The 22,390-nt window shown below is 40.2% G+C and overlaps 4 protein-coding genes and 2 pseudogenes across 5 annotated transcripts; all 6 read left to right on the plus strand.

Moving 5' to 3' along the window:
• LOC104703134 (F-box protein At3g03040-like) lies at positions 221-1,808 on the plus strand. The gene is made up of 3 exons (XM_010419087.1): positions 221-1,153; positions 1,245-1,385; positions 1,464-1,808. Exons 1-3 carry the CDS (start codon positions 221-223, stop codon positions 1,806-1,808), a joined length of 1,419 nt encoding a protein of 472 aa, XP_010417389.1.
• On the plus strand, positions 2,123-4,445 carry LOC104782174 (annotated as a pseudogene).
• Positions 4,592-6,673, plus strand: LOC104782090 (annotated as a pseudogene).
• LOC104782264 (F-box protein At3g03040-like) lies at positions 7,107-9,112 on the plus strand. The gene is made up of 3 exons (XM_010507181.2): positions 7,107-8,178; positions 8,323-8,463; positions 8,561-9,112. Exons 1-3 carry the CDS (start codon positions 7,237-7,239, stop codon positions 8,882-8,884), a joined length of 1,407 nt encoding a protein of 468 aa, XP_010505483.1. The 5' UTR covers positions 7,107-7,236; the 3' UTR covers positions 8,885-9,112.
• LOC104703153 (cellulose synthase-like protein D3) lies at positions 11,696-17,503 on the plus strand. Its single transcript, XM_010419111.2, has 6 exons — positions 11,696-12,264; positions 12,611-13,558; positions 13,647-13,823; positions 13,940-14,571; positions 14,749-15,070; positions 15,796-17,503. The coding sequence occupies exons 2-6, from the start codon at positions 12,658-12,660 to the stop codon at positions 17,220-17,222; spliced, it is 3,459 nt and encodes a 1,152-aa protein (XP_010417413.1). The 5' UTR covers positions 11,696-12,264; positions 12,611-12,657; the 3' UTR covers positions 17,223-17,503.
• On the plus strand, positions 17,620-21,356 carry LOC104782495 (ATPase family AAA domain-containing protein 3-like). Of its 2 annotated transcripts, none has more exons than XM_010507557.2 (9): positions 17,620-17,689; positions 17,799-18,178; positions 18,495-18,590; positions 18,872-18,982; positions 19,066-19,375; positions 19,568-19,658; positions 19,825-20,149; positions 20,399-20,547; positions 20,641-21,356. In XM_010507557.2, the coding sequence occupies exons 2-9, from the start codon at positions 17,852-17,854 to the stop codon at positions 21,146-21,148; spliced, it is 1,917 nt and encodes a 638-aa protein (XP_010505859.1). In that variant the 5' UTR covers positions 17,620-17,689; positions 17,799-17,851; the 3' UTR covers positions 21,149-21,356. The 2 variants fall into 2 exon arrangements, with proteins under 2 accessions (XP_010505859.1, XP_019099538.1); XM_019243993.1 differs by having other exon boundaries at positions 17,627-17,700.

Consider the following 22,390-nt stretch of genomic DNA (forward strand, 5'->3'; position numbering starts at 1 on the left):
TATTGTGGATTCTCTACAGATTTTGTGTAACGATTTCGGCTTTATAAAGCCTTGTAAAGTTCATGTGAATACTAAGGAAATACATCAACTTTCAGCGTCGTTGTTGTTAAAAGTGTTAGGTTTGAATCAACCTCTCTCTAATCGTAGTACCAGTGGAACTATTTTGGTAAAAAATTGATTTGCTTAGGAACGTTGTGTAGATTTCTTTGAAGCAGAGAAGATGGATCTGTTGAGCAATTTACCAGACGAGGTTCGTTGTCACATACTGTCCTTTCTCACTACAAAGGAGGCAGCTTTAACCTCGGTTCTCTCTAAGAAGTGGCGCAATCTGTTCGCGCTCGTCCCTAATCTTGACGTGGATGACTCTGAGTTTCTTCATCCGGAAGAGGGTAAGCGGGAAAGAGACGGTATCCTTGAGAGCTTCATGGGCTTTGTGGATATGGTATTGGCTTTGCAGGGCAACTCTCCCATTCATAAATTCTCCCTCAAGTGTAAAGATGGTGTTTGTGAAGCTCGTCTGAATCGTTGGATCTGTCAAGTGCTGCAGCGTGGTGTGTCGAACCTCGATCTTTCCATCGATATCAGAGACGCTTATCTGCCTCAGGAGATGTTCGTCTCTAAGACATTAGTCAACCTGAAACTAGCAAGTGCATGTGGTATTCACTGGTGGACTGGAGCTGAAGGCACTTGCTTACCAGTGCTTAAAAGTCTTTGTGTTCTCTCGGGGAGGATTTTTTGTGATGATAAGCTTCAGGTGATGCTTCCAGCTTGTTTTCCTGTCCTTGAGGATTTACGAATGGCTAATATGGAGTGGATTGATTCTGATGAAACTGTGTCAAGTGCAACCCTCACTAACCTACTTATTAGCGGCTTCCCCCCTGAAAATCTGAAGAGCATTTCCTTTGATGCTCCAAATCTGATTTCCTTATTCTACTCTGATTTTGTTGCGGAGGACTATCCATTAGTCAATATGAAAAACTTATCCCAGGCTCGAATCGTCCTTAGAGCAAATGACGATCAGATCAAGCGACTTAGAGGGCCAAATAATGTTCTGTTAGAGGATGATGTCGTTCACCATTTTGGCAATGTGGTGAAGCTCATGAATGGCATACAAAATGTTCGGGAACTTCACTTGTGTCCTGATACTCTCGAGGTATTATATTATTTTTCCTCTGCTGCTATTATATTGTTAATCGTACGTAATATGTCTGGTTTGGGGTTGTTTCTTACTTGCTTGTTTTCAGGTGCTTTCTCTATGCTGTGAATCTCTGCCAGTGTTCAACAATGTCAAAACTTTAGGTATTTACAGTGAAGAGGTTCGAGGATGGCAAGCTGTGCCTGCTCTTCTAAGGAATTGCCCACATCTAGAAATCCTAACCTTTGAGGTGAAAACTACTTCCACAAAACATGCAGCTTCATATATACTTACAGTAACCTTAGAATTGTCTCGTTTATGCTTTCAGGGTCTCGTGCACTATGTGACAGATAAATGCGGGGATGCTTGCAGCTGCATTTATCGCAAGGACAAAGGCAGTTCGCTCACAACTTCTCCGGTGAAAGTGGTAAAGGTTAGAGGGTTTGGAGTAACAATGAAAGAGTTGCACATGGTAGAGCATTTCTTGGACTATTTCCCATGTTTGAAAGAGATGAACCTCTACATTGAAGAGCATACCCTTACACAACTTGGAAAAAACCCTCAAGTTTCTGAAATCTTGGAGATGATTGAAGAGTACAAGGAGTTATATAGTTGCAAAGTCCGGCTATACGTGTCTCATACGTTGACTACACAAAGCCCCTTCGGAATTTGACTTATCAGATCTTTGTTTCGTTTTTTTAGTTTTCTGTGTGTATCTTTTAAATATCAAATCCAATTAACTATCTTCGGCTCGGCGAGACTGTATGTTGCACCCTGTTTTGCCAAATTTTCCAATTGTTTTTTGAGTAATTTCAAGATTATAGGGCAAGTGATGTAGATGTTCTAAATTGTTCGGTTTAATGTCCATTCCGAGATTGCAATACACGTACGGTTTGGTGGTTTACTTGCTCCTCAAACAGAGTAACACGCGTTAAGTAATTACAATTAATATTTTTATTGACAAAAAAATCTCAGAATTAAAAGCACTCCGTCTCTCTCTCTCTCTTCTTCGACTCACTCGTTCACTGGACGCCTCAATGAGGAGTTGCCCTAATTTGGAGTGTTAGTTTAGTTGTGCGAAAATTTGCAATTTCAGTGTCGTTGGTGTTTTGGGCGTCACAGTCTCAAAATCTTGTTGTTAGCTATTTAGGTTTTGAATCAAACCGCTCTTGTATTACCATTAGAACTGTTTGGTGAAATTGATTTGAAGATGGATCTGTTAAGCAGTTTACCAGAAGATGTTCGTAAGTCATTTCTCACCACAAAGGAGGCAGCTTTGACATCTCTTCTCTCAAAGAAGTGGCGCAATCAGTTTGCACTTGTCCCTAATCTTGATTTTGACGACTCTGAGTTTCTTTATCTGGAAGAGGGTAAGTGGGATAGAGATGATGATGATGATGATGATGATGATATACTGGAGAGCTTCATGGGCTTTGTCGATAGAGTATTGGCTTTGCAAGGTACGTCTCCAATTCGTAAGTTCTCCCTCAAGTGTCAAAGTGGTGGTGTTTCTCAAGCTTGGGTGAATCGTTGGTTATCTCAAGTGCTTCAGCGTGGTGTCTCGGACATTGATCTTACCATCGAGTTCGAAGATGATTATTTTCCTCCTCAGGAGATGTTCGTCAGTGAGACATTAGTCAATCTGAGACTCAAAACTGAATTTGGTGGCATTCGTTGGTGGGCTGGAGCTAAAGGCACTTTCTTACCAATGCTTAAAAGTCTCGATATAGACTCTTGGAGGTTCTTTTGTGATGATAAGATTGAGTTGATGCTTCCTTCTTTCCCTGTGCTTGAGGAGTTACGATTGGTTGGTGTTGAGTGGATAGATTCTGATGACATCGTGTCATGTACAACCCTCAGTAAGCTACTTCTTAGCGCCACCGGCCCCAAAGCCTGTTGAAAACCAAAGAGCGTTTCTTTTGATACTCCTAATTTGCTTTCCTTAGCCTACTCTGATTGTGTTGCTGAGGACTACCCATTGGTTAATATGAAAAGTTTACTTAAGGCTCGAATCATCCTTGGAGTAGATGAAGATCAAATCGAGCGGATACGAGCCCCAAGTAACAGTTTGCCTGATGATGATGTTGATCTCCGATTTGGCAATGTGGTAAAGCTCATGAAGGGCATACAAAATGTTCAGGAACTTCACTTGCATTCTGATACTCTCGAGGTCAGTTTTCTACTTTCTTCTTTCTGGTCTAGTTGAGATATATTGGTTGCAAGATGTTAAGTTGTGTTTTTTTCTTTTTTCTTGTTTCAGGTGCTTTCTCTGTGCTGTGAATCGATGCCTGTGTTCAACAATGTCAAAACTTTAGGCATTAAGAGTGACGACGACCGAGGATGGCAAGCAGTGCCTGCTCTACTAAGGAATTGTCCAAATCTAAAAATCCTAAACTTTGAGGTGAATTCTATAAACCATGAAACTACGTGGACTAAACATGCAGTTTCGTAATTACAGTAACCGTATTGTCTCGTTTCTGCTCTTAGGGTCTCGTGCACCATGTGACAGATAAATGCGGGGATGCTTGTGACTGCATATACCGGAAGGAAAAAGGCCGTTCGCTCAAATCTTGTCCAGTAAAAGTGATATAGATCAAAGAGTTTAGAGAAACAATGAAAGAGATGCACCTGATAGAGCATTTCTTGGACAATTTTCCATGTTTGAAGGAGATGAAGATCTGTAGTGAAGAGTATGGTCCTTCACAGCTTAGAACTGACCCTGAAGTGTTTGATCTTATCTTGGACATGATAGAAGAGTACAAGGATTTATATAGTTGCGATGTCCAACTCTACGAGCCGTGTGACAAGTGTACTGAACAATGAAGTCTTTCATCGAAGCCCCCCTCGGAATTTGACTTATCAGATCCTTGCTTTGTTTTTCTTATCTCATCTATGTGTATCTTTTAATTATCATATCCTGCCTAAATCCTCGGCTCAGCCAGACTGTTTGTCATGCTTATTTTGGTTAAACTCTCAGAAACTTTTTAATTGTTTTTGGATACTTTCATGACTGATTTTCATCTTCTGACTTCTTATTGTGTGCATTTAACACTCTTGACATTTGATTATCACTTGTTGGTTTCACTAGATTAAATCTTGATATTGTTGCAACGAGCAGATATCAGGAAAAGTGGTGAACATGAAGCTTACTTTCAAGTCGGAGAATTTGTAGATGATTGTTGGCAACTAGACTCCACAGTCTCCGAGCCTTTGGACTCATGTCTTGTCTAAGACGCGTGATGTTCCTAACTTTCTCAACTTTGCTTTTCATGATGGTTAGAGCAAGTCGTTAAGTGGGTTTTAATTTTTTCTGTTAGAATTTTTGTATATAATTTCGCTCTACTGGTTTAGTTAATCTTAGAAGTTAGAACGATAGTTTTATTTGGTTGGTGGTTTACAAAACAAAAACAGTAACACGTCAAATCACACTAGCAAACTTTTAGATAAAATTTATTCCGCACTCCGTCTCTCTCTGCTCTCACCGACGCCTCATTACCCTAATTTTGAAGTGTTTAGTGCTGCGAAAAATTTGCGGTTTCAGTGTTGGTCTTGGGAGATTGGCCTCTGTAGCAAGGTTGGTGACCTAGTTAATCATATATATCTTTTTGGGTATGATGTTGTTCTGAGTCTCAATATAAACAAATCGCTCTACTACTTTTGTGGAACTGTTTGGTATTTGGTAAATTGATTTGCGTGTTTGTGTATGTATTTTTCTCTCTGCAGAGAAGATGGATCTGCTGAGCAGTTTACCAGACGAGGTTCGTTGTCACGTTTTGTCCTTCCTTACCACAAAGGAGGCTGCGTCGACATCACTTCTCTCAAAGAAGTGGCGCAATCTGTTTGTACTTGTCCCACAACTTGACTTTGATGACTCCGAGTTTCTTTATCCGGAAGATGGTAAGCGGGAAAGAGATGGAATTCTAGAAAGCTTCATGGATTTCGTGGATCGTGTATTGTCTTTGCAGGGCAATTCTCCCATTCGTAAGTTCTCTCTCAAGTGTGAAATTGGTGTCTCTCCAGCTCGTCTGAATCGTTGGTTATGTGAAGTGCTGCAGCGTGATGTTTCGGACCTTGATCTCACCATTGATTTAGGGTATGGTTATTATCTGCCTCAAGAGTTGTTCGTGAGTGAGACACTAGTCAGTCTGAAGTTAAAAAGTGCGTTTGGTATTCATTGGTGGACTGGAGCTGAAGGCACTTCTTTACCAATGCTTAAAAGTCTTTGTGTTTACTCGGGAAGGGTTTTTTGTGATGATAAGCTTCAGGTGCTTCTTCCTTCTTTCCCTGTCCTTGAGGATTTACAAATGTCTAATATTCAGTGGATAGATTCTGATGACACCGTGTCAAGTGCTACTCTCACAACGCTCCATATTACCAGCTTCCGCGCTCAAAATCCAAAGAGTATTTTTTTTTGATACTCCAAATCTGCTTTCCTTTGTCTACACTGATTTTGTTGCGGAGGACTATCCATTAGTCAATATGAAAAACTTGTCTTTCGCTCGAATTGCCCTTAGAACAAATGGCGATCAAATCAAGCAAGTAAGATTGCCAAATAATGATCTCCATTTTGGCAATGTGGTGAAACTCATGAACGGCATACAAAATGTTCAGGAACTTCACTTGTGTCCTGATACCCTCGAGGTCAGTTTCTGCTTTTATTTCTTTGTCAAAATATTAGTAATGGCAACTTTGTCTACTAGGGGAGGATTTTCTTACTTCTTACTTGTTTGTTTCCAGTTGCTTTCTCTATGCTGTGAATCGATGCCAGTGTTCAACAACATCAAAAAGTTACTTATTTACAGTGATGAGGGTCGAGGATGGCAAGCTGTGCCAGTTCTTCTAAAGAATTGTCCACATTTAGACATTCTAATTTTTGAGGTGGGAATACAAACTACTTGGACAAAGCATGTACTTCAGACTTTACAAGTAACAACAATAACCATATATGCGGTCTCCGTTTGTGCTTTCAGGGTCTCGTGCACCATGTGACAGATAAATGCGGGGATGCTTGTGACTGCATTTATCGCAAGGAAAAAGGCCGGTCGCTCAGATCTTGTCCGGTGAAAGTGGTAGAGATTAAAGGTTTTGGAGTAACGATGAAAGAAAAGCACATGATAGAGCATTTCTTGGACTACTTTTCGTGTTTGAAGGAGATGAAGATCTATGTTGAAGAGGATGGTATTACACAGATTATGAACAATCCTGAAGTGTCTAAACTTGTCTTGGATGAGATGGAAGAGTATGACGAGATGTATAGTTGCAATGTCAAGCTATACTTGGATAAGAAGTCGATTAGAAATCTCTGAAGAAGAAGAAGGCCTCTTTAGAAATTTCGACTTATGTATCAGATCCTTAGCTTTGTTTTAATTATTAAATATATGTGTATCTTTTAATTATCATATTCTTGCTCGTGACATATTTGTTATCCTCGGCTCGGCCAGACTGACTGTCACGCCTGTTTTGCTTTATTCCTCGAAACTTTCTGATTGTGTTTGGTTAATTTTCAAGACTTTGAAGTACGGATTGACCTAAGGGTTACTGATTGATTTTCATCCTCTGACTCCATCTTCTTGTGTGCATTTGCAATTTGATCATTAACTTGTTGGTTTCACTAGATTTTGCCATAAACATTTGAGTAAATCTTGATGTTGTTGCAACGAACAGATATCAGGAAAAAGTGGTGAACTTTCAAGTCGGAGAAGTTGCTCTTGTCTTGTCTTTGAATGCCTGATGTTTTTTTTTTTAAACTTTGTTTACATGTTGGTTAGGTTAGAGCAAGTCGTTTAGTGGTTATAATTAGGATTGAAATATATGTATGTGACTTCACTTGTATGACTCGTTTTTGATTTTTCTTTGACGATAATATTACTTTGGTGTTTACTATACGCCTTAATAATAATTATCAAAATACCGGAAATACCCTTAAATTATGTACTCAGTCTCCTTCAGTCTCTCTTCTCTTCTCTCACTGACCTCTCCATTGCCCTAATTTGCAAGTGTTTAGTGCTGCGAAATTTTGCAATTCAAGGTCGTCCTCTTGGAGATTGGCCCCTCTGTATGAGCGAGCGAGCGTAGTGTATATTTCTCTCAGGCAGAGAAGAATGGATCTGTTGAGCAGTTTACCAGACGAGGTTCGTTGTCACATATTGTCGTTCCTCACCACAAAGGAGGCAGCTTTAACCTCGGTTCTGTCTAAGAAGTGGGGCAATCTGTTCGCGCTCGTCCCTAATCTTGACTTTGATGACTCTGAGTTTCTTCATCCGGAAGATGGTAAGCGGGAAAGAGACGGTATCCTTGAGAGCTTCATGGGTTTTGTGGATACGGTATTGGCTTTGCAGGCCAACTCTCCCATTCATAAATTCTCCCTCAAGTGTAAAGATGGTGTTTGTGAAGCTCGTATGAATCGTTGGATATGTCAAGTTCTGCAGCGTGGTGTGTCGGACCTTGATCTTACCATCGACTTGAAAGATGGATATCATCTGCTTCAAGAGTTGTTGGTCTCTAAGACACTTGTCAATCTGAAATTAAAGAGTGAATGTTGTATCTACTGGTGGACGGGAGCTCAAGTCCCTTTCTTACCACTGCTTAAAAGTCTTGATATCGAAGCAGCTAAGATCTTTTGTGATACTAAGTTTGAGTTGCTACTTCCTTCTTTCCCTCTGCTTGAGAGATTGATGTTGGCAGATATGGAGTGGATAGGTTCGGATGAAACTGTGTCTAGTGCATCCATCACATCGCTAGCTATTAACGCCACCGGCTTCACAAGTTATCAGAATCCAAAGAGCATTTCTTTTGATACTCCGAGTCTGCTTCACTTTGGCTACTCTGATTTAGTTGCCCAGGACTATCCATTAGTTAATATGAAAAATTTACTTAGTGCTCGTATCATACTTGCTGTAACCAACGAACAAGTCAAGCGGATAAGACTGCCAAATGATGAGTTGCTAGAGGGTGATGTTGTTCTCAAATTTGGCAATGTGGTGAAGCTCATGAATGGCATACAACATGTTCAGGACCTTCACTTGCATTCTGATACTCTCGAGGTCAGCTTTCTTTTCTCGTTAGTGATATATTGCAAATTGCGAAATCACTGGAAGTAAGCTCTTATTGAGATGTGTTCTGTCCTAAGCTATCCGTCCCTTGGGAAGGAGCGAGCATTATAGTTGGTTTCTTTTCCTTGTTTTCAGGTGCTATCTCTGTGCTGTGAATCGATGCCCGTGTTCAACAACGTCAAAAGGTTAATTATTAAGAGTCACGAGGGCCGAGGATGGCAAGCAATGCCTGTTCTTCTGAGGAACTGTCCGCAGTTAGAAGATATACTCTTTGAGGTGAAATAGTAAACCATGAAAAGTACTTGGACTATGACATGTGTTAAGGATACAGTTCACTCACAATAAACCTATATTGTCTTGTTTCTGCTTTCAGGGTATTGTGCACCATGTGACAGATAAATGTGGGGATGTCTGCGATTGCATTTATCGCAAGGACAAAGGCCGTTCGCTCAAATCTTGTCCGGTAAAAGTGATAGAGATTCAAGGGTTTAGAGGAACAATGAAAGAGATGCACATGATAGACCGTTTCTTGGATTATTTCCCATGTCTGAAGGAGATGAAGATCTGTATGGATGAGAATAGTTTTGCACAGCTCAAAAACGACCCTGGATTGGCTATAGTCATCTTGGGGATGATAGAAGAGTTCAACGAGGTATCTTGTTGCAAAGTCAAGTTGATGAGGACGACTAAACGATGAAAGAAGGTCATAGTTTTTTGCCAAAAGTCCCCTTGGAATATTTGACTTTGGGTTCAATTTTGTTTAATCGGCTTGAAAACCGTCTCAAACCAAACTGACCTCCTCTGAATCTGTTTACTTCTCAGTCTTTTGTCTTTGATCTTACCATCTTTTGTCAGGGGATTGTTTTAAGAGAGACAGATTCGCTTTCAGTTGACTTTTTGTTAAAGATGATGTTACTTGAGTTTCTTTCTCTGCCACGATCGATCACACAAGAAAGGTATTCTTGGTTAGAACCGGCCAAAACCAAACCAAATCAATTCAGGACCAAAACAATTGATTTAAGACCTTTTAATTCGCGCTACCTTGTCCAGGACGGTATATAAACTTTTATAATTTATACAAAAATATTTATTTTAAAAAATGAGACCTTTTAATTCGCTACCTTGTCCAAAACCCTAAACTCAAAAAGGATTCCAAAAGGTTAAACAACAAGAATTCTCCGCCGGTTTCTTTGCTCGCCGGCGTTTTTGACAGTCGCCCTCACTGTTACCGTCTCAAAAGCTACTGATTTTTTTTTCAATTAATAAAGCCCTTTTCTTCTGTATATATACCTATCGGGTGAAGAAGATCTGAAGCTTAACCTTGCTCTGTTACAGCCTCTCAGGTACTGTTCTGACATCCTTGCTTTTCTTGTTTAGTTTGTGTATGAGATCGTCTTATAGTTGGAATCTTGATTTTTGATGGGAAAGCTATATTTGTGAGAACATGGTTGTCTTGAGAGTTTTAAATTGAGCTTAGTCATTTAAATTTTCCCTCCTTAGCTTCAGATTTAAGCTTTTGGTGGGGTTGTGAAACAATGATCATTGTATTTTTCCATGTCTTTATGGAACATTATTATGAGATTTGTTCTTCTTTAAGATCCATCAATAATCATCAACTTTAAGATCCAATGACTAGAAGAGATTTGAGACCATTATTACTATTGCTTTCTTTCAGGGATCTGCCGGCTTCAAAAGTCCGGTGGATATTGTTATTGTTAGAAAAATGGCGTCTAATAATCACTTCACCAACAGTAGATCCAATCTATCAACAAACTCTGATGCTGCTGAAGCTGGGAGGTACCAGCAGCCGCCTGCGTCAACATTTGCCCGCAGGACTAACTCTGGACGCTATGTCAACTACTCGAGAGATGATCTCGATAGCGAACTCGGAAGTGTTGATTTATATACCGTCAAGATTCCGAAAACTCCTGATAACCAACCCATGGATCCTTCCATCTCTCAGAAGGTTGAGGAGCAGTTCCTTGTTTACTGGCGGTTCCTTGTTCACGTGACCAGTTCCTTGTTTACTGGCGGTTTTAACTGCGTCACTCGTGCTCATCTTATGGACAGAGTGATTGAGACCACGACTAGCCACCCACAGATGGCTGGTGCCAAAGGCTCCTCATGCGCCATTCTTGGCTGTGATGTCAAGGTCATGAGTGATGAGAGAGGTCAAGATCTTCTTCCTTGTGAGTGTGATTTCAAAATCTGTAGGGATTGCTTTGTGGATGCTGTGAAAGCACGCGGGATGTGTCCCGGGTGTAAGGAGCCTTACAGGAACACTGATTTGGCGGATTTTGCTGATAACAACAAGGGGCAGGGGCAGCAGCAACGGCCTATGCTTCCGCCACCAGCGGGTGGGTCGAAGATGGAGAGAAGATTGTCACTTATGAAGTCGACTAAGTCTGGTTTGATGAGGAGTCAAACAGGGGAATATGGCGATCGGAGGAACTGATAAAATAGGACCAAGGTCCTAAGTTTTTTTTCTTTTTCTTTTCAAAGACGTCTTTAAGTTTATGAATTGGTTTTATGTCGATAGCAACAGGAACAATAATAGAATTGAGATAACCGCGTGAATGTGATGGTTTAACTCTTTTACATTACATATTGCTTTGATTGGTAACATGAGATATAGACTTATAAATTTTTAAAGTTGAGTTTGATTTAGAATGAGTTATGGTTGACTTACAATTTTGAGTTAAATTCTTTGTAAGATTGTTAACTCAAAACATTATTCAGTTATATAATACAAAAATTTATTCTTTTTGTTTTTATTTAATTCATATATCAATAAAAATAATTTTTACTGTTTTTCTTTTATTTAATATATTTTTAATTAGTTATTTTATAGTTTTTCTAAATTATTATTTTTATCATCATTTGAAATGAAAATAGGCATAAACTTAAATATGATAAGATTGTAAATATTATGATATGCATGTAACTAATTTTTTAATTTGCAATGTAACAAAGAAGTTTAGTTAACTTTGTGTATATTAAAATTATTTTAGTATTTATATTTTTTTATTTATTTTAATTTTATAATTTTGTGAAATATATTTACTAATATTTTTAATACTTATAATCAAATAATACATACTACAACATCTACCACGAAAATATCACCGGTAATTTGATAAAATTAATAAATTATATTTTTACTGTGATTTATTATATTAAACTACTGTTTTTACCACATAACTTTTACTGCATGGATGATGGATTGGACAAGTTGGTTTTGATGATATTAGTAAAAATCTTAAACGTATTATTTGGGGGTGGTGTGTTAACTTTGCTTCCCATAACACATGCGTGATTAACGGACCGTGTATTAAAAAAAAAAACACACACACGTTAAATCAACTAAAATCTCCAAAATACCCTTAAGTTGCTTACGCGTTCCTTTAATCCCTTTGAATTCCCAAAATACCCTTATTTCCTCCTTTTACACTTTTCCTTTGAACGCGTTATTTTATAATTTATACAAAAGTATTTATAAAAAAAAATGAGACCTTTTAATTCGCTACCTTGTCCGAAAACCCCAAACTCAAAAGAGGATTCCAAAAGGTTAACAAGACACTAAAATTCTCCGCCGGTTTCTTCGCTCGCCGGCGTTTTGACAGTCGCCCTTCACTGTTACCGTCTCAAAAGCTACTGATTTTTTTATTAGTTAAAAAAAAAAAAAAATTCAATAGAGCTGTGAAATCTTGGGTTCTTCTTCTTCTTCTTTCATCCTCTCTCGTCTTCCTTCTTCAATTTTTTTTCTTTCAATATCATTATTTTAATGGTAAGATCTCTCCAAAAATATAAAAAAATTGGGGGGTTATCGTTGCCATCATAACGTGTATTAGTAAAGCAGTAGTAGTGCTGATGTATTTGCTCACGACTAAGTCCCTTCCTCGTCTCTTCTTCTTCTTCTCTCTTCTCCTCCTTAACTAGTTTGGGCTACACGATCCCATTCTTTTATTCATAATCGATTTCTTAAATTAATTAAGCCCTTTTATTCTTCTTCTGTCTATCATACCTATCGTGTGAAGAAGATCTGAAGCTTAACCTTGCTCTGTTACAGCCTCTCAGGTACTGTTGTTACATCGTTACTTTTCTTGTTTAGTTTGTGTGTGAGATCGTCTTATTTATAGTTGGAATGTTGATTTTGATTTGTGGGGAACATGGCTGTGTTGAGAGTTTTAAATTGAGCTAAGTCAATTAAATTTTTCCTCTTTAGCTTCAGATTTTAAGCTTTTGGTGGGGTTGTGAAACAATGATCATTGTCTTTGTCATGTCTTTATGGAACATTACTATGAGATTTGTTCTTCTTTAAGCTTATTAGATCTATCAATAATCATCAACTTTAAGATCTTGTGAAAATTGTTAACAATGACTAGAAGAGATTTTGACCATTATTACTTTTGCTTTCTTTCAGGGATCTGCCGGCTACAAAGTCCGGTGGATATTGTTATTATTTAGACCATGGCGTCTAATAATAATCACTTCACCAACAGTAGATCCAATCTATCATCGAACTCTGATGCTGCTGAAGCTGGGAGGTACCAGCAGCCGCTTCCGTCAAACTCTGTGACATTTGCCCGCAGGACTAACTCTGGACGCTATGTCAACTACTCGAGAGATGATCTCGATAGCGAACTCGGAAGTGTTGATTTATATACCGTCCAGATTCCGCAAACTCCCGATAACCAACCTATGGATCCTTCCATTTCTCAGAAGGTTGAGGAGCAGTACGTGTCCAGTTCCTTGTTTACTGGCGGTTTTAACAGCGTCACTCGTGCTCATCTTATGGACAAAGTGATCGAGACAACGACTAGCCACCCACAGATGGCTGGTGCCAAAGGCTCGTCATGCGCCATTTCTGGCTGTGATGTGAAGGTCATGAGTGATGAGAGAGGTCAAGATCTTCTTCCTTGTGAGTGTGATTTCAAAATCTGTAGGGATTGCTTTGTGGATGCTGTGAAAACAGGCGGGATTTGTCCCGGGTGTAAGGAGCCTTACAGGAACACTGATTTGGCGGATTTTGCTGATAACAACAAGGGCCAGCAGCAGCAGCAACGGCCTATGCTTCCGCCACCAGCGGGTGGGTCGAAGATGGAGAGAAGATTGTCACTTATGAAGTCGACTAAGTCTGGTTTGATGAGGAGTCAAACAGGGGATTTCGATCACAACAGGTGGTTGTTTGAGACTAGTGGGACTTACGGCTACGGAAATGCTTTCTGGACAAAAGACGGGAACTTCGGGGACAAGGATGGGAATGGTGGACAGGGTATGGGACCTCAGGATCTGATGAGCAGACCGTGGCGACCACTTACTCGGAAACTGCCGATTCCTGCAGCTGTTATTAGTCCTTACAGGTGGAAAAGTTTGTTCTTATTTACAAAATATATATCAAGACCGCTTACTTTGTTCAAACTTTCCCTGACACATTTGATTTTNGCAACGGTTTGAAGGTATTGACCCATCAGATCGGTATGCAAATCGCAATACAGTCTTTTTTGATGTGAACATGAGAGCTCTTGATGGTCTGATGGGTCCGGTTTATGTCGGAACGGGTTGTCTCTTTAGAAGAATCGCGTTGTACGGATTTGATCCGCCTCGAGCTAAAGAACACCATCCTGGCTTCTGCAGTTGCTGCTTCCCTCGCAAGAAGAAGAAAAGCCGTGTCCCTGAAGAAAACAGATCTTTGAGAATGGGTGGTGACTCGGATGATGATGAAGAGATGAATCTTTCTTTGGTTCCAAAGAAATTTGGAAACTCCACTTTCCTTATCGATTCAATCCCGGTCGCAGAGTTCCAAGGCCGTCCTCTTGCAGATCATCNGATATGTTTGTATCTACAGCAGATCCGGAGAAAGAACCTCCTCTTGTCACTTCCAACACCATTTTGTCGATTCTCGCTGCTGACTACCCTGTCGAAAAGCTTGCTTGCTATGTTTCAGATGATGGAGGAGCACTTTTGACATTTGAAGCTATGGCTGAAGCAGCGAGTTTTGCTAACATGTGGGTTCCTTTCTGTCGTAAACACAATATCGAGCCGAGGAATCCAGATTCATACTTTAGTCTGAAAAGAGATCCTTACAAGAACAAGGTGAAGGCTGATTTCGTTAAGGATCGGAGACGGGTCAAGCGTGAGTATGATGAGTTTAAGGTTAGGATCAACAGCTTGCCTACCTCTATCAGGCGCCGTTCTGATGCTTATCATGCAAGGGAAGAGATTAAGGCCATGAAGCTGCAGAGACAGAACAGAGACGATGAAATAGTAGAGCCAGTCAAGATTCCTAAAGCTACATGGATGGCTGATGGTACTCACTGGCCTGGAACTTGGTTAGATTCTGGTCCTGATCATACCCGTAGTGACCATGCTGGTATCATTCAGGTACATTTTGGTTCAATTTAGTTGTTTCATGTCTATTTGGTTTGGAGCATTTTAGTTCATTCAAAACTTAAGTGAAGCCGGAGTTTGGTTGAATTGGGATTAACAAACTTTTGGTTTGGTTCAGTTTCTGTGCCGCCTCTAATATCAATGTTTTTTTCAAAATTTTGATAAATGCAGGTGATGTTGAAGCCGCCTAGTGATGAGCCATTACATGGAGTATCTGAAGGGTTCTTGGATCTTACAGATGTTGACATTCGTCTTCCGCTTCTTGTCTATGTTTCGCGTGAGAAGCGACCGGGTTATGACCATAACAAGAAAGCAGGAGCCATGAATGCGCTGGTCCGAGCTTCTGCAATTATGTCCAACGGTCCATTCATTCTGAATCTTGACTGTGATCATTACATATACAACTCTCAGGCTTTGAGAGAAGGAATGTGTTTCATGATGGATCGAGGCGGTGACAGGCTTTGCTACGTTCAGTTCCCGCAACGGTTTGAAGGTATTGACCCATCAGATCGGTATGCAAATCGCAATACAGTCTTTTTTGATGTGAACATGAGAGCTCTTGATGGTCTGATGGGTCCGGTTTATGTCGGAACGGGTTGTCTCTTTAGAAGAATCGCGTTGTACGGATTTGATCCGCCTCGAGCTAAAGAACACCATCCTGGCTTCTGCAGTTGCTGCTTCCCTCGCAAGAAGAAGAAAAGCCGTGTCCCTGAAGAAAACAGATCTTTGAGAATGGGTGGTGACTCGGATGATGATGAAGAGATGAATCTTTCTTTGGTTCCAAAGAAATTTGGAAACTCCACTTTCCTTATCGATTCAATCCCGGTCGCAGAGTTCCAAGGCCGTCCTCTTGCAGATCATCCAGCTGTGCAAAACGGAAGACCTCCTGGTGCTCTCACCATACCTCGTGAGCTTCTTGATGCATCAACCGTGGCAGAAGCCATAGCCGTCATCTCTTGTTGGTATGAGGATAAAACCGAGTGGGGATCTCGGATTGGTTGGATTTATGGATCTGTCACGGAAGATGTGGTCACAGGTTACAGAATGCATAACCGAGGCTGGAAATCAGTTTACTGTGTGACAAAACGGGACGCTTTCCGTGGCACAGCTCCTATCAACTTGACGGATAGGCTGCACCAGGTTCTCCGATGGGCTACTGGCTCGGTCGAGATCTTCTTTTCAAGAAACAACGCTTTCTNTTCCCGCAACGGTTTGAAGGTATTGACCCATCAGATCGGTATGCAAATCGCAATACAGTCTTTTTTGATGTGAACATGAGAGCTCTTGATGGTCTGATGGGTCCGGTTTATGTCGGAACGGGTTGTCTCTTTAGAAGAATCGCGTTGTACGGATTTGATCCGCCTCGAGCTAAAGAACACCATCCTGGCTTCTGCAGTTGCTGCTTCCCTCGCAAGAAGAAGAAAAGCCGTGTCCCTGAAGAAAACAGATCTTTGAGAATGGGTGGTGACTCGGATGATGATGAAGAGATGAATCTTTCTTTGGTTCCAAAGAAATTTGGAAACTCCACTTTCCTTATCGATTCAATCCCGGTCGCAGAGTTCCAAGGCCGTCCTCTTGCAGATCATCCAGCTGTGCAAAACGGAAGACCTCCTGGTGCTCTCACCATACCTCGTGAGCTTCTTGATGCATCAACCGTGGCAGAAGCCATAGCCGTCATCTCTTGTTGGTATGAGGATAAAACCGAGTGGGGATCTCGGATTGGTTGGATTTATGGATCTGTCACGGAAGATGTGGTCACAGGTTACAGAATGCATAACCGAGGCTGGAAATCAGTTTACTGTGTGACAAAACGGGACGCTTTCCGTGGCACAGCTCCTATCAACTTGACGGATAGGCTGCACCAGGTTCTCCGATGGGCTACTGGCTCGGTCGAGATCTTCTTTTCAAGAAACAACGCTTTCTTCGCTAGCCCGAGAATGAAAATCCTACAGAGAATTGCTTACCTAAATGTTGGAATCTACCCGTTCACATCAATCTTCCTCATCGTCTACTGCTTCCTCCCTGCGCTCTCCCTCTTCTCAGGGCAGTTCATAGTCCAAACACTCAATGTCACATTCCTTATCTACCTCTTAATCATCTCCATTACACTCTGCCTGCTCGCTCTCCTCGAGGTCAAATGGTCAGGAATCTCACTAGAGGAATGGTGGCGAAACGAACAGTTCTGGCTCATTGGAGGAACAAGCGCTCATATAGTCGCGGTTATACAAGGACTTCTCAAAGTTGTTGCCGGAATCGAAATCTCATTCACATTGACATCTAAATCCGGAGGAGACGATGTGGACGACGAGTTCGCCGATCTCTACATTGTGAAATGGACATTACTCATGATCCCACCGATCACAATCATGATGTTGAATATAATAGCCATTGCGGTAGGGTTTAGCAGGACGATATACAGTGTGATACCACAGTGGAGTAAGTTGATTGGAGGAGTGTTCTTTAGTTTCTGGGTGCTTGCTCATCTTTACCCATTCGCTAAAGGGCTTATGGGAAGAAGAGGAAGGACTCCAACCATTGTTTATGTTTGGTCAGGACTTGTTGCCATCACCATATCTCTGCTATGGGTCGCCATTAATCCACCTGCTGGTTCTACTCAAATCGGAGGATCTTTCACATTCCCATGATTCATAGGTTTGGTATTCTCAAAAATTCTGTCTCTCTCTCTCTCTCTTTGGTTCTTTATAAAAGATTGGAGACAGAGATTGGCCAAGAAACTCAAAAAGTACAGTCGAGCCAAACATAGAACAAGTCAAGAACTTCTCTCATTGTCTTCTTTTTTTTTTTTTTGTTTGTTGGAAAAGGACATTTTTTTTTACTTGTCTTTTTAAAAATTTTTGTAATCTTTGATCTGTTGATGGAATTATTTATTTTTGCTACAGTTAATCTATAATTTATTCAATTTAAATGCCAGAGTTTTTTTTAGTTGATACATATTGTAATTTGCTTCAGAAAGAAACCTATTGGGAACGGGTCGGGTTATAGGGTTAAATATCCGGAAACCGACCCATAAGTTAAACCCGTAAAATTAGCCCAAAAAACTTGTCCCGTCGCATAAACCCTACGAAAACCTTTGAGAAGCTTCTCGTCGGAGGTTTGTAAATTGTAATGGCAACAGATATTTCGGCTTCCAATTTCTTCTTCTCCAAGCCAATTTCTTCTTCATAAATCTTTTTTTTTTTTCGTTTTCATTATTTTTACAGCATTCTCGAATCTTGAAGAACCCTAAGTCTCGTTTCGTCTCGTTCAACCCTTAATGGCTCAGAAATGTGCGATTGGATTGATTTCAGCCATAGCAGCTTCGGCTTCTCTTGCGCAATCTAAAGTCGCTTCTTCAGATGGTCCTTTCAGTTTCTCTGGATTCTCTACTTCTTCGATTCCTCAGCAGCAGCAGCAGCAGGCTTCTCCTCCAGCTTCGCAAACTCAGAAGCCACCGTCGACTGCTGCTGGTGGAGAGTCTTCTGCTCCTCCGCGAGCTCGGAATGATAATCCTAGGACCAGTTCCGGTGGTTTCGATCCGGAGGCTCTGGAGCGTGGAGCTAAGGCCTTGAAGGAGATTAACAGCTCCTCTTACGCTAAACAGGTCTTGAACCTTCTCTTTTTTTGTTTGGTTTGAATCTTCTCTAAAACCCTATTGAATCATGCTTAGGTTTAGGAAAGGCTTCATAGGAAGGTTTCTCTAGCTGATAAATAGTTATTATCTTTACTGCATCTTCGTTTAGGGAAGTGAAAGCTGAGAAATGGATTCTTTTAAGTTATAACTTGTATGATGAAGCTTAAAGAGATAGGTTTGAGCTTAAAATGGTAGCACTCTTTGTTGGATCTCTGAAGTGTTCTCTTTCTGTGTTTTTATCAGTTGTGGTTGAGCTCACAGTTGTTGTGTATTTGGTTCATTGTAGGTTTTTGAAAGTATTAAGCAGCAAGAAGAGACAAAGCAAACAGAGTTTGCAGCAAAGGCGCAAGAGTTTAAAGCTATGCAAGCCCAAGCTGAAACTGTGAGTTCGACTGACTTTAACTTAATTATCCAATATTTTGATATTTTGTCTAGGATTACGGTGTTACAACTAATGGCTACCTAATAGAAATGAGTTAGCAACTATGGCAGACAATGATTTCTACTGTTATCTTAGTAAAGTTGAAAGTAGTTTCTTGATTTCTTGTGACAAAACCTGCTTCCAGTGATCAATATGGGACATATTTTCTGCATCATTTCATTTTTTCGGTTTAGCTGCTTCTTGGCGGCAAAGTTTTGTGCCTGACATTTTCCATTTTACAGGAGAGGCATAAGGTTATATATGATGAACAGAAAAAATTTGCTCAACACCAAGCGCAGACAAAATCGCAGATGGCCCGTTATGAAGATGACTTGGCAAGAAAGAGGATGCAGGCATGTAATTCTCAAAACAATTTTACAACACTGGGACTTTATTTTCTTCTTTCTAACAGCCTGCTGTGTAAATTGTTTTACAGGCTGAGAATGAGTACCACAGAGCAAGAAATCAAGAACTTGTGAAAATGCAAGAAGATTCGGCCATTAGACAGGAATCAGCTCGACGGGCTACTGAGGAACAGATCCAGGCACAGAGACGACAAACTGAGAGGGAGAAGGCTGAGGTTGAACGCGAGACCATCAGAGTCAAAGCTATAGCAGAAGCAGAAGGAAGGGCCCATGAAGCAAGGCTTGCTGAAGATGTAAACAGGAGAATGCTTGTGGATCGAGCAAATGCAGAAAGAGAGAAATGGGTTGCTGCCATAAACACAACATTTGACCATATCGGAGGTGTGCATACATAGTCTCTATGTAGTCTAGATTTTTTTTTGGCAGGTTTACCTAGACATGGAAAACTCCCTGTGTAGTGCAAACAAATTAGTGATTAGAATAGATCTGTGACCTCAGAATGTATACATTGCACTTATAAATGGAAATTCTAGTTGTTAGAGGTGTTTGACATTTTACTCTTTGTTTTCCTAGGCGGTTTGCGAGCAATTCTGACGGATCAAAATAAATTGGTTGTTGCTGTTGGTGGTGTCACTGCTCTCGCAGCGGGAATCTATACAACAAGGTAAAGACTACATATGTAGACCGAATGTTGAGAAAAAAACTTTGCCATTATCAGGTTGAAAGGTTGTGAATATGTTTAAATTATTGATAATACTACCTGCCAGTCAACTTGTCTACAAATATATTGAAAAAAAAAACTTAGCCGGTTGTTTTTTTACTTGTTGCAGAGAAGGTGCAAAGGTTATCTGGAGCTATGTGGACAGAATATTAGGACAACCATCCTTAATTCGAGAATCGTCAAGAGGCAAGTACCCTTGGTCTGGTTCGCTTTCTCGTGTAATGTCCACATTGCGCGGTAAGGAGTCGGCTTCCAAAAATGGGAAAGGGTTTGGTGATGTTATTTTGCATCCTCCACTACACAAGAGAATTGAACAGCTAGCTAATGCAACCGCCAACACAAAAATCCACCAGGCTCCTTTCCGAAATGTGCTTTTCTATGGTCCTCCAGGAACAGGAAAAACAATGGCTGCCAGAGAGCTTGCTCGTAAATCTGTATGATCTCTTTCCATATATATTTAAGTTATAACAGAATCCGTTATAGAAGACACCCAAATGGGCAATGGAATCTCTAGAAGATAGAGTTAGGTCGGTAGTGCAGAAGATGGTAGTTGCTGATTTCCATGATTACATAAATTACATCTGAAAGTTGATTTGGGGTCTTAGTTTTAGGTGGTTCATGGGATTCTCAGAGTTTTGTTCCTTCATCTATTCTTATTTTCCTAATGTTCATAATTTGTGTAGGGTTTGGATTATGCATTGATGACGGGTGGAGATGTTGCTCCCCTTGGATCTCAGGCTGTTACAAAGATTCACCAACTGTTTGATTGGGGCAAAAAGTCTAAGAGAGGTTTATTGCTCTTCATTGATGAAGCCGATGCATTTTTGTGCGAGTAAGTGCTATTATTATTGGTATATTAATTAGAAGCTGATCCTTTCAGCACTTTTTGATTAACAGTTTTGTTATGTTCATGGGAATTTGACAGGAGGAACAAAACATACATGAGTGAAGCCCAAAGAAGTGCTCTAAATGCTCTTCTCTTCCGCACGGGTGATCAGTCCAAAGACATAGTCTTAGCACTTGCCACAAACAGACCTGGTGACCTAGACTCAGCTGTGGCTGACCGTGTGGACGAGGTTCTCGAATTCCCCTTACCTGGAGAAGAAGAGCGGTTCAAGCTTTTAAAGCTCTATCTAGAAAAGTACATAGCTGAGGCTGGTCCAAGTAAGCGGAGTTTGTTCCAGCGCCTCTTCAAGAAAGAACAGCAGAAGATTGAGATAAAGGGAGTCACTGAAGAGCTCTTAAAAGAAGCGGCTGCAGTAACCGAAGGGTTTTCAGGTAGAGAGATTGCGAAACTAATGGCAAGTGTTCAAGCAAATGTTTATGGAAGTGAGGAATGTGTGTTGGATTCTAAGCTTTTCAGAGAGGTTGTTGATGAGAAAGTTGCAGAGCATCAGCAGAGAAGAGAATTGGCTGGAACAGATTCGAAATGATGAGATTTATACCAAAATTTCAATCAAGTTGTGTCATCTTCACACTTTTGCCAAGAGGCACAGGCTCTCTGATGTTGGTTCGGAGGTTTAGGCAGAGACTTGATTCCTATTGTTTCTCCTTTTTTGGTGAAGGAGAGAGAGGTTTTGTACTTGTCTTATGAATTCAAAGGGCACAAGAGAATTAAATCCCTTGTCTTATTGCTCTGTCTAACCAAGCTCAAATTAAACTAGTTTTTAAATAAAATTGAGAAATATATATATATATATATATATAAATTAGAAATAAAGGATATTTTTCTAAACATTTGGCTATCTACACCTTTTTTTTTAAGTTTGGTTAAATAGGTTTTAAGATATAAAATAGGCCAATTATACCCTTAATTATATTTTCAGATAAAATTTGTTGATTTTATATCTCCTGAATTGAAAAAAACTCCTGAATTGAAAAAAAACATCTAAAATTGTCGTGGGAATAATTATGGGATGAAATCGAGTGGGTCTAATTTATCTTAATGGGTCTCGTTTAAGAAAAAATTTATTGTATCGACAAAGTAAGAAAACAATGCGTATGTAAAAAATTTCATAAAGGGCTAATGGAGACAAAACCCTTCCGCCGTCTCTCACCATCGTCACCATTTCACCGCCGTCTCTCACCATCGTCACCATCTCACCGTTGTGTGTCATCATCACCATCTCACCGTCGTGTCTCACCATCGTCACCATCTCACTGTCGTCTCTCTCCGTCTTCACTATCTCACCGTCTTCTCTCTCCATCTTCACCATCTTCCGCCGATTTAATTTCTTCACTGTCTTCCGCCGTCTATCCATTGTTCTTAGTCGTTTGGGTGGTCTCCTCTTCACTATCTCAAGGTCAATCCGGTTGAATTTCTCTTCACCATTTCGCCATCTCGATCACATTAGGTATGTTGATTTTGTGGGTTTTTTTTTTGCATGTTTAAATTTTGTCCTTGTTTAATCTCGATTTCAACCTAGATTAGTATCCCTTATAAGTAAATTATGAAATTTTCAGTTTGGATTTCTCTTGACTATTTATCCTTGTTGATCGAATTTGGGTATGTTTAATTTTGAAATTTTTTTGGCATGTTTAACTTTTATCCTTTTGTATTCTCAATTTCAATCCAGAATTTGTATGATTATAAATACTATTAACAATGTTTCAATGAGTTTCTTAATAATGTGTTAATGATGATAATGAAGCTCTCGGTTTTCTTATTTTCACAA

This window comes from Camelina sativa, chromosome 1 (assembly GCF_000633955.1).
Source record: "Camelina sativa cultivar DH55 chromosome 1, Cs, whole genome shotgun sequence".
In the NCBI taxonomy this organism is placed as follows: domain Eukaryota; kingdom Viridiplantae; phylum Streptophyta; class Magnoliopsida; order Brassicales; family Brassicaceae; genus Camelina; species Camelina sativa.

What these genes read in the sequence shown, in the direction of transcription:
- LOC104703134 (XM_010419087.1), top strand. Translation starts at nt 221, where the DNA reads ATGGATCTGTTGAGCAATTTACCAGACGAGGTTCGTTGTCACATACTG. An exon ending in TGTGTCCTGATACTCTCGAG is followed by an intron (nt 1,154 to 1,244) that starts GTATTATATTAT and finishes GCTTGTTTTCAG; the next exon opens with GTGCTTTCTCTATGCTGTGA. An exon ending in TAGAAATCCTAACCTTTGAG is followed by an intron (nt 1,386 to 1,463) that starts GTGAAAACTACT and finishes TTATGCTTTCAG; the next exon opens with GGTCTCGTGCACTATGTGAC.
- LOC104782264 (XM_010507181.2), top strand. Translation starts at nt 7,237, where the DNA reads ATGGATCTGTTGAGCAGTTTACCAGACGAGGTTCGTTGTCACATATTG. An exon ending in TGCATTCTGATACTCTCGAG is followed by an intron (nt 8,179 to 8,322) that starts GTCAGCTTTCTT and finishes CCTTGTTTTCAG; the next exon opens with GTGCTATCTCTGTGCTGTGA. An exon ending in TAGAAGATATACTCTTTGAG is followed by an intron (nt 8,464 to 8,560) that starts GTGAAATAGTAA and finishes TTCTGCTTTCAG; the next exon opens with GGTATTGTGCACCATGTGAC.
- LOC104782495 (XM_010507557.2), top strand. Translation starts at nt 17,852, where the DNA reads ATGGCTCAGAAATGTGCGATTGGATTGATTTCAGCCATAGCAGCTTCG. An exon ending in GCTCCTCTTACGCTAAACAG is followed by an intron (nt 18,179 to 18,494) that starts GTCTTGAACCTT and finishes GGTTCATTGTAG; the next exon opens with GTTTTTGAAAGTATTAAGCA. An exon ending in TGGCAAGAAAGAGGATGCAG is followed by an intron (nt 18,983 to 19,065) that starts GCATGTAATTCT and finishes ATTGTTTTACAG; the next exon opens with GCTGAGAATGAGTACCACAG.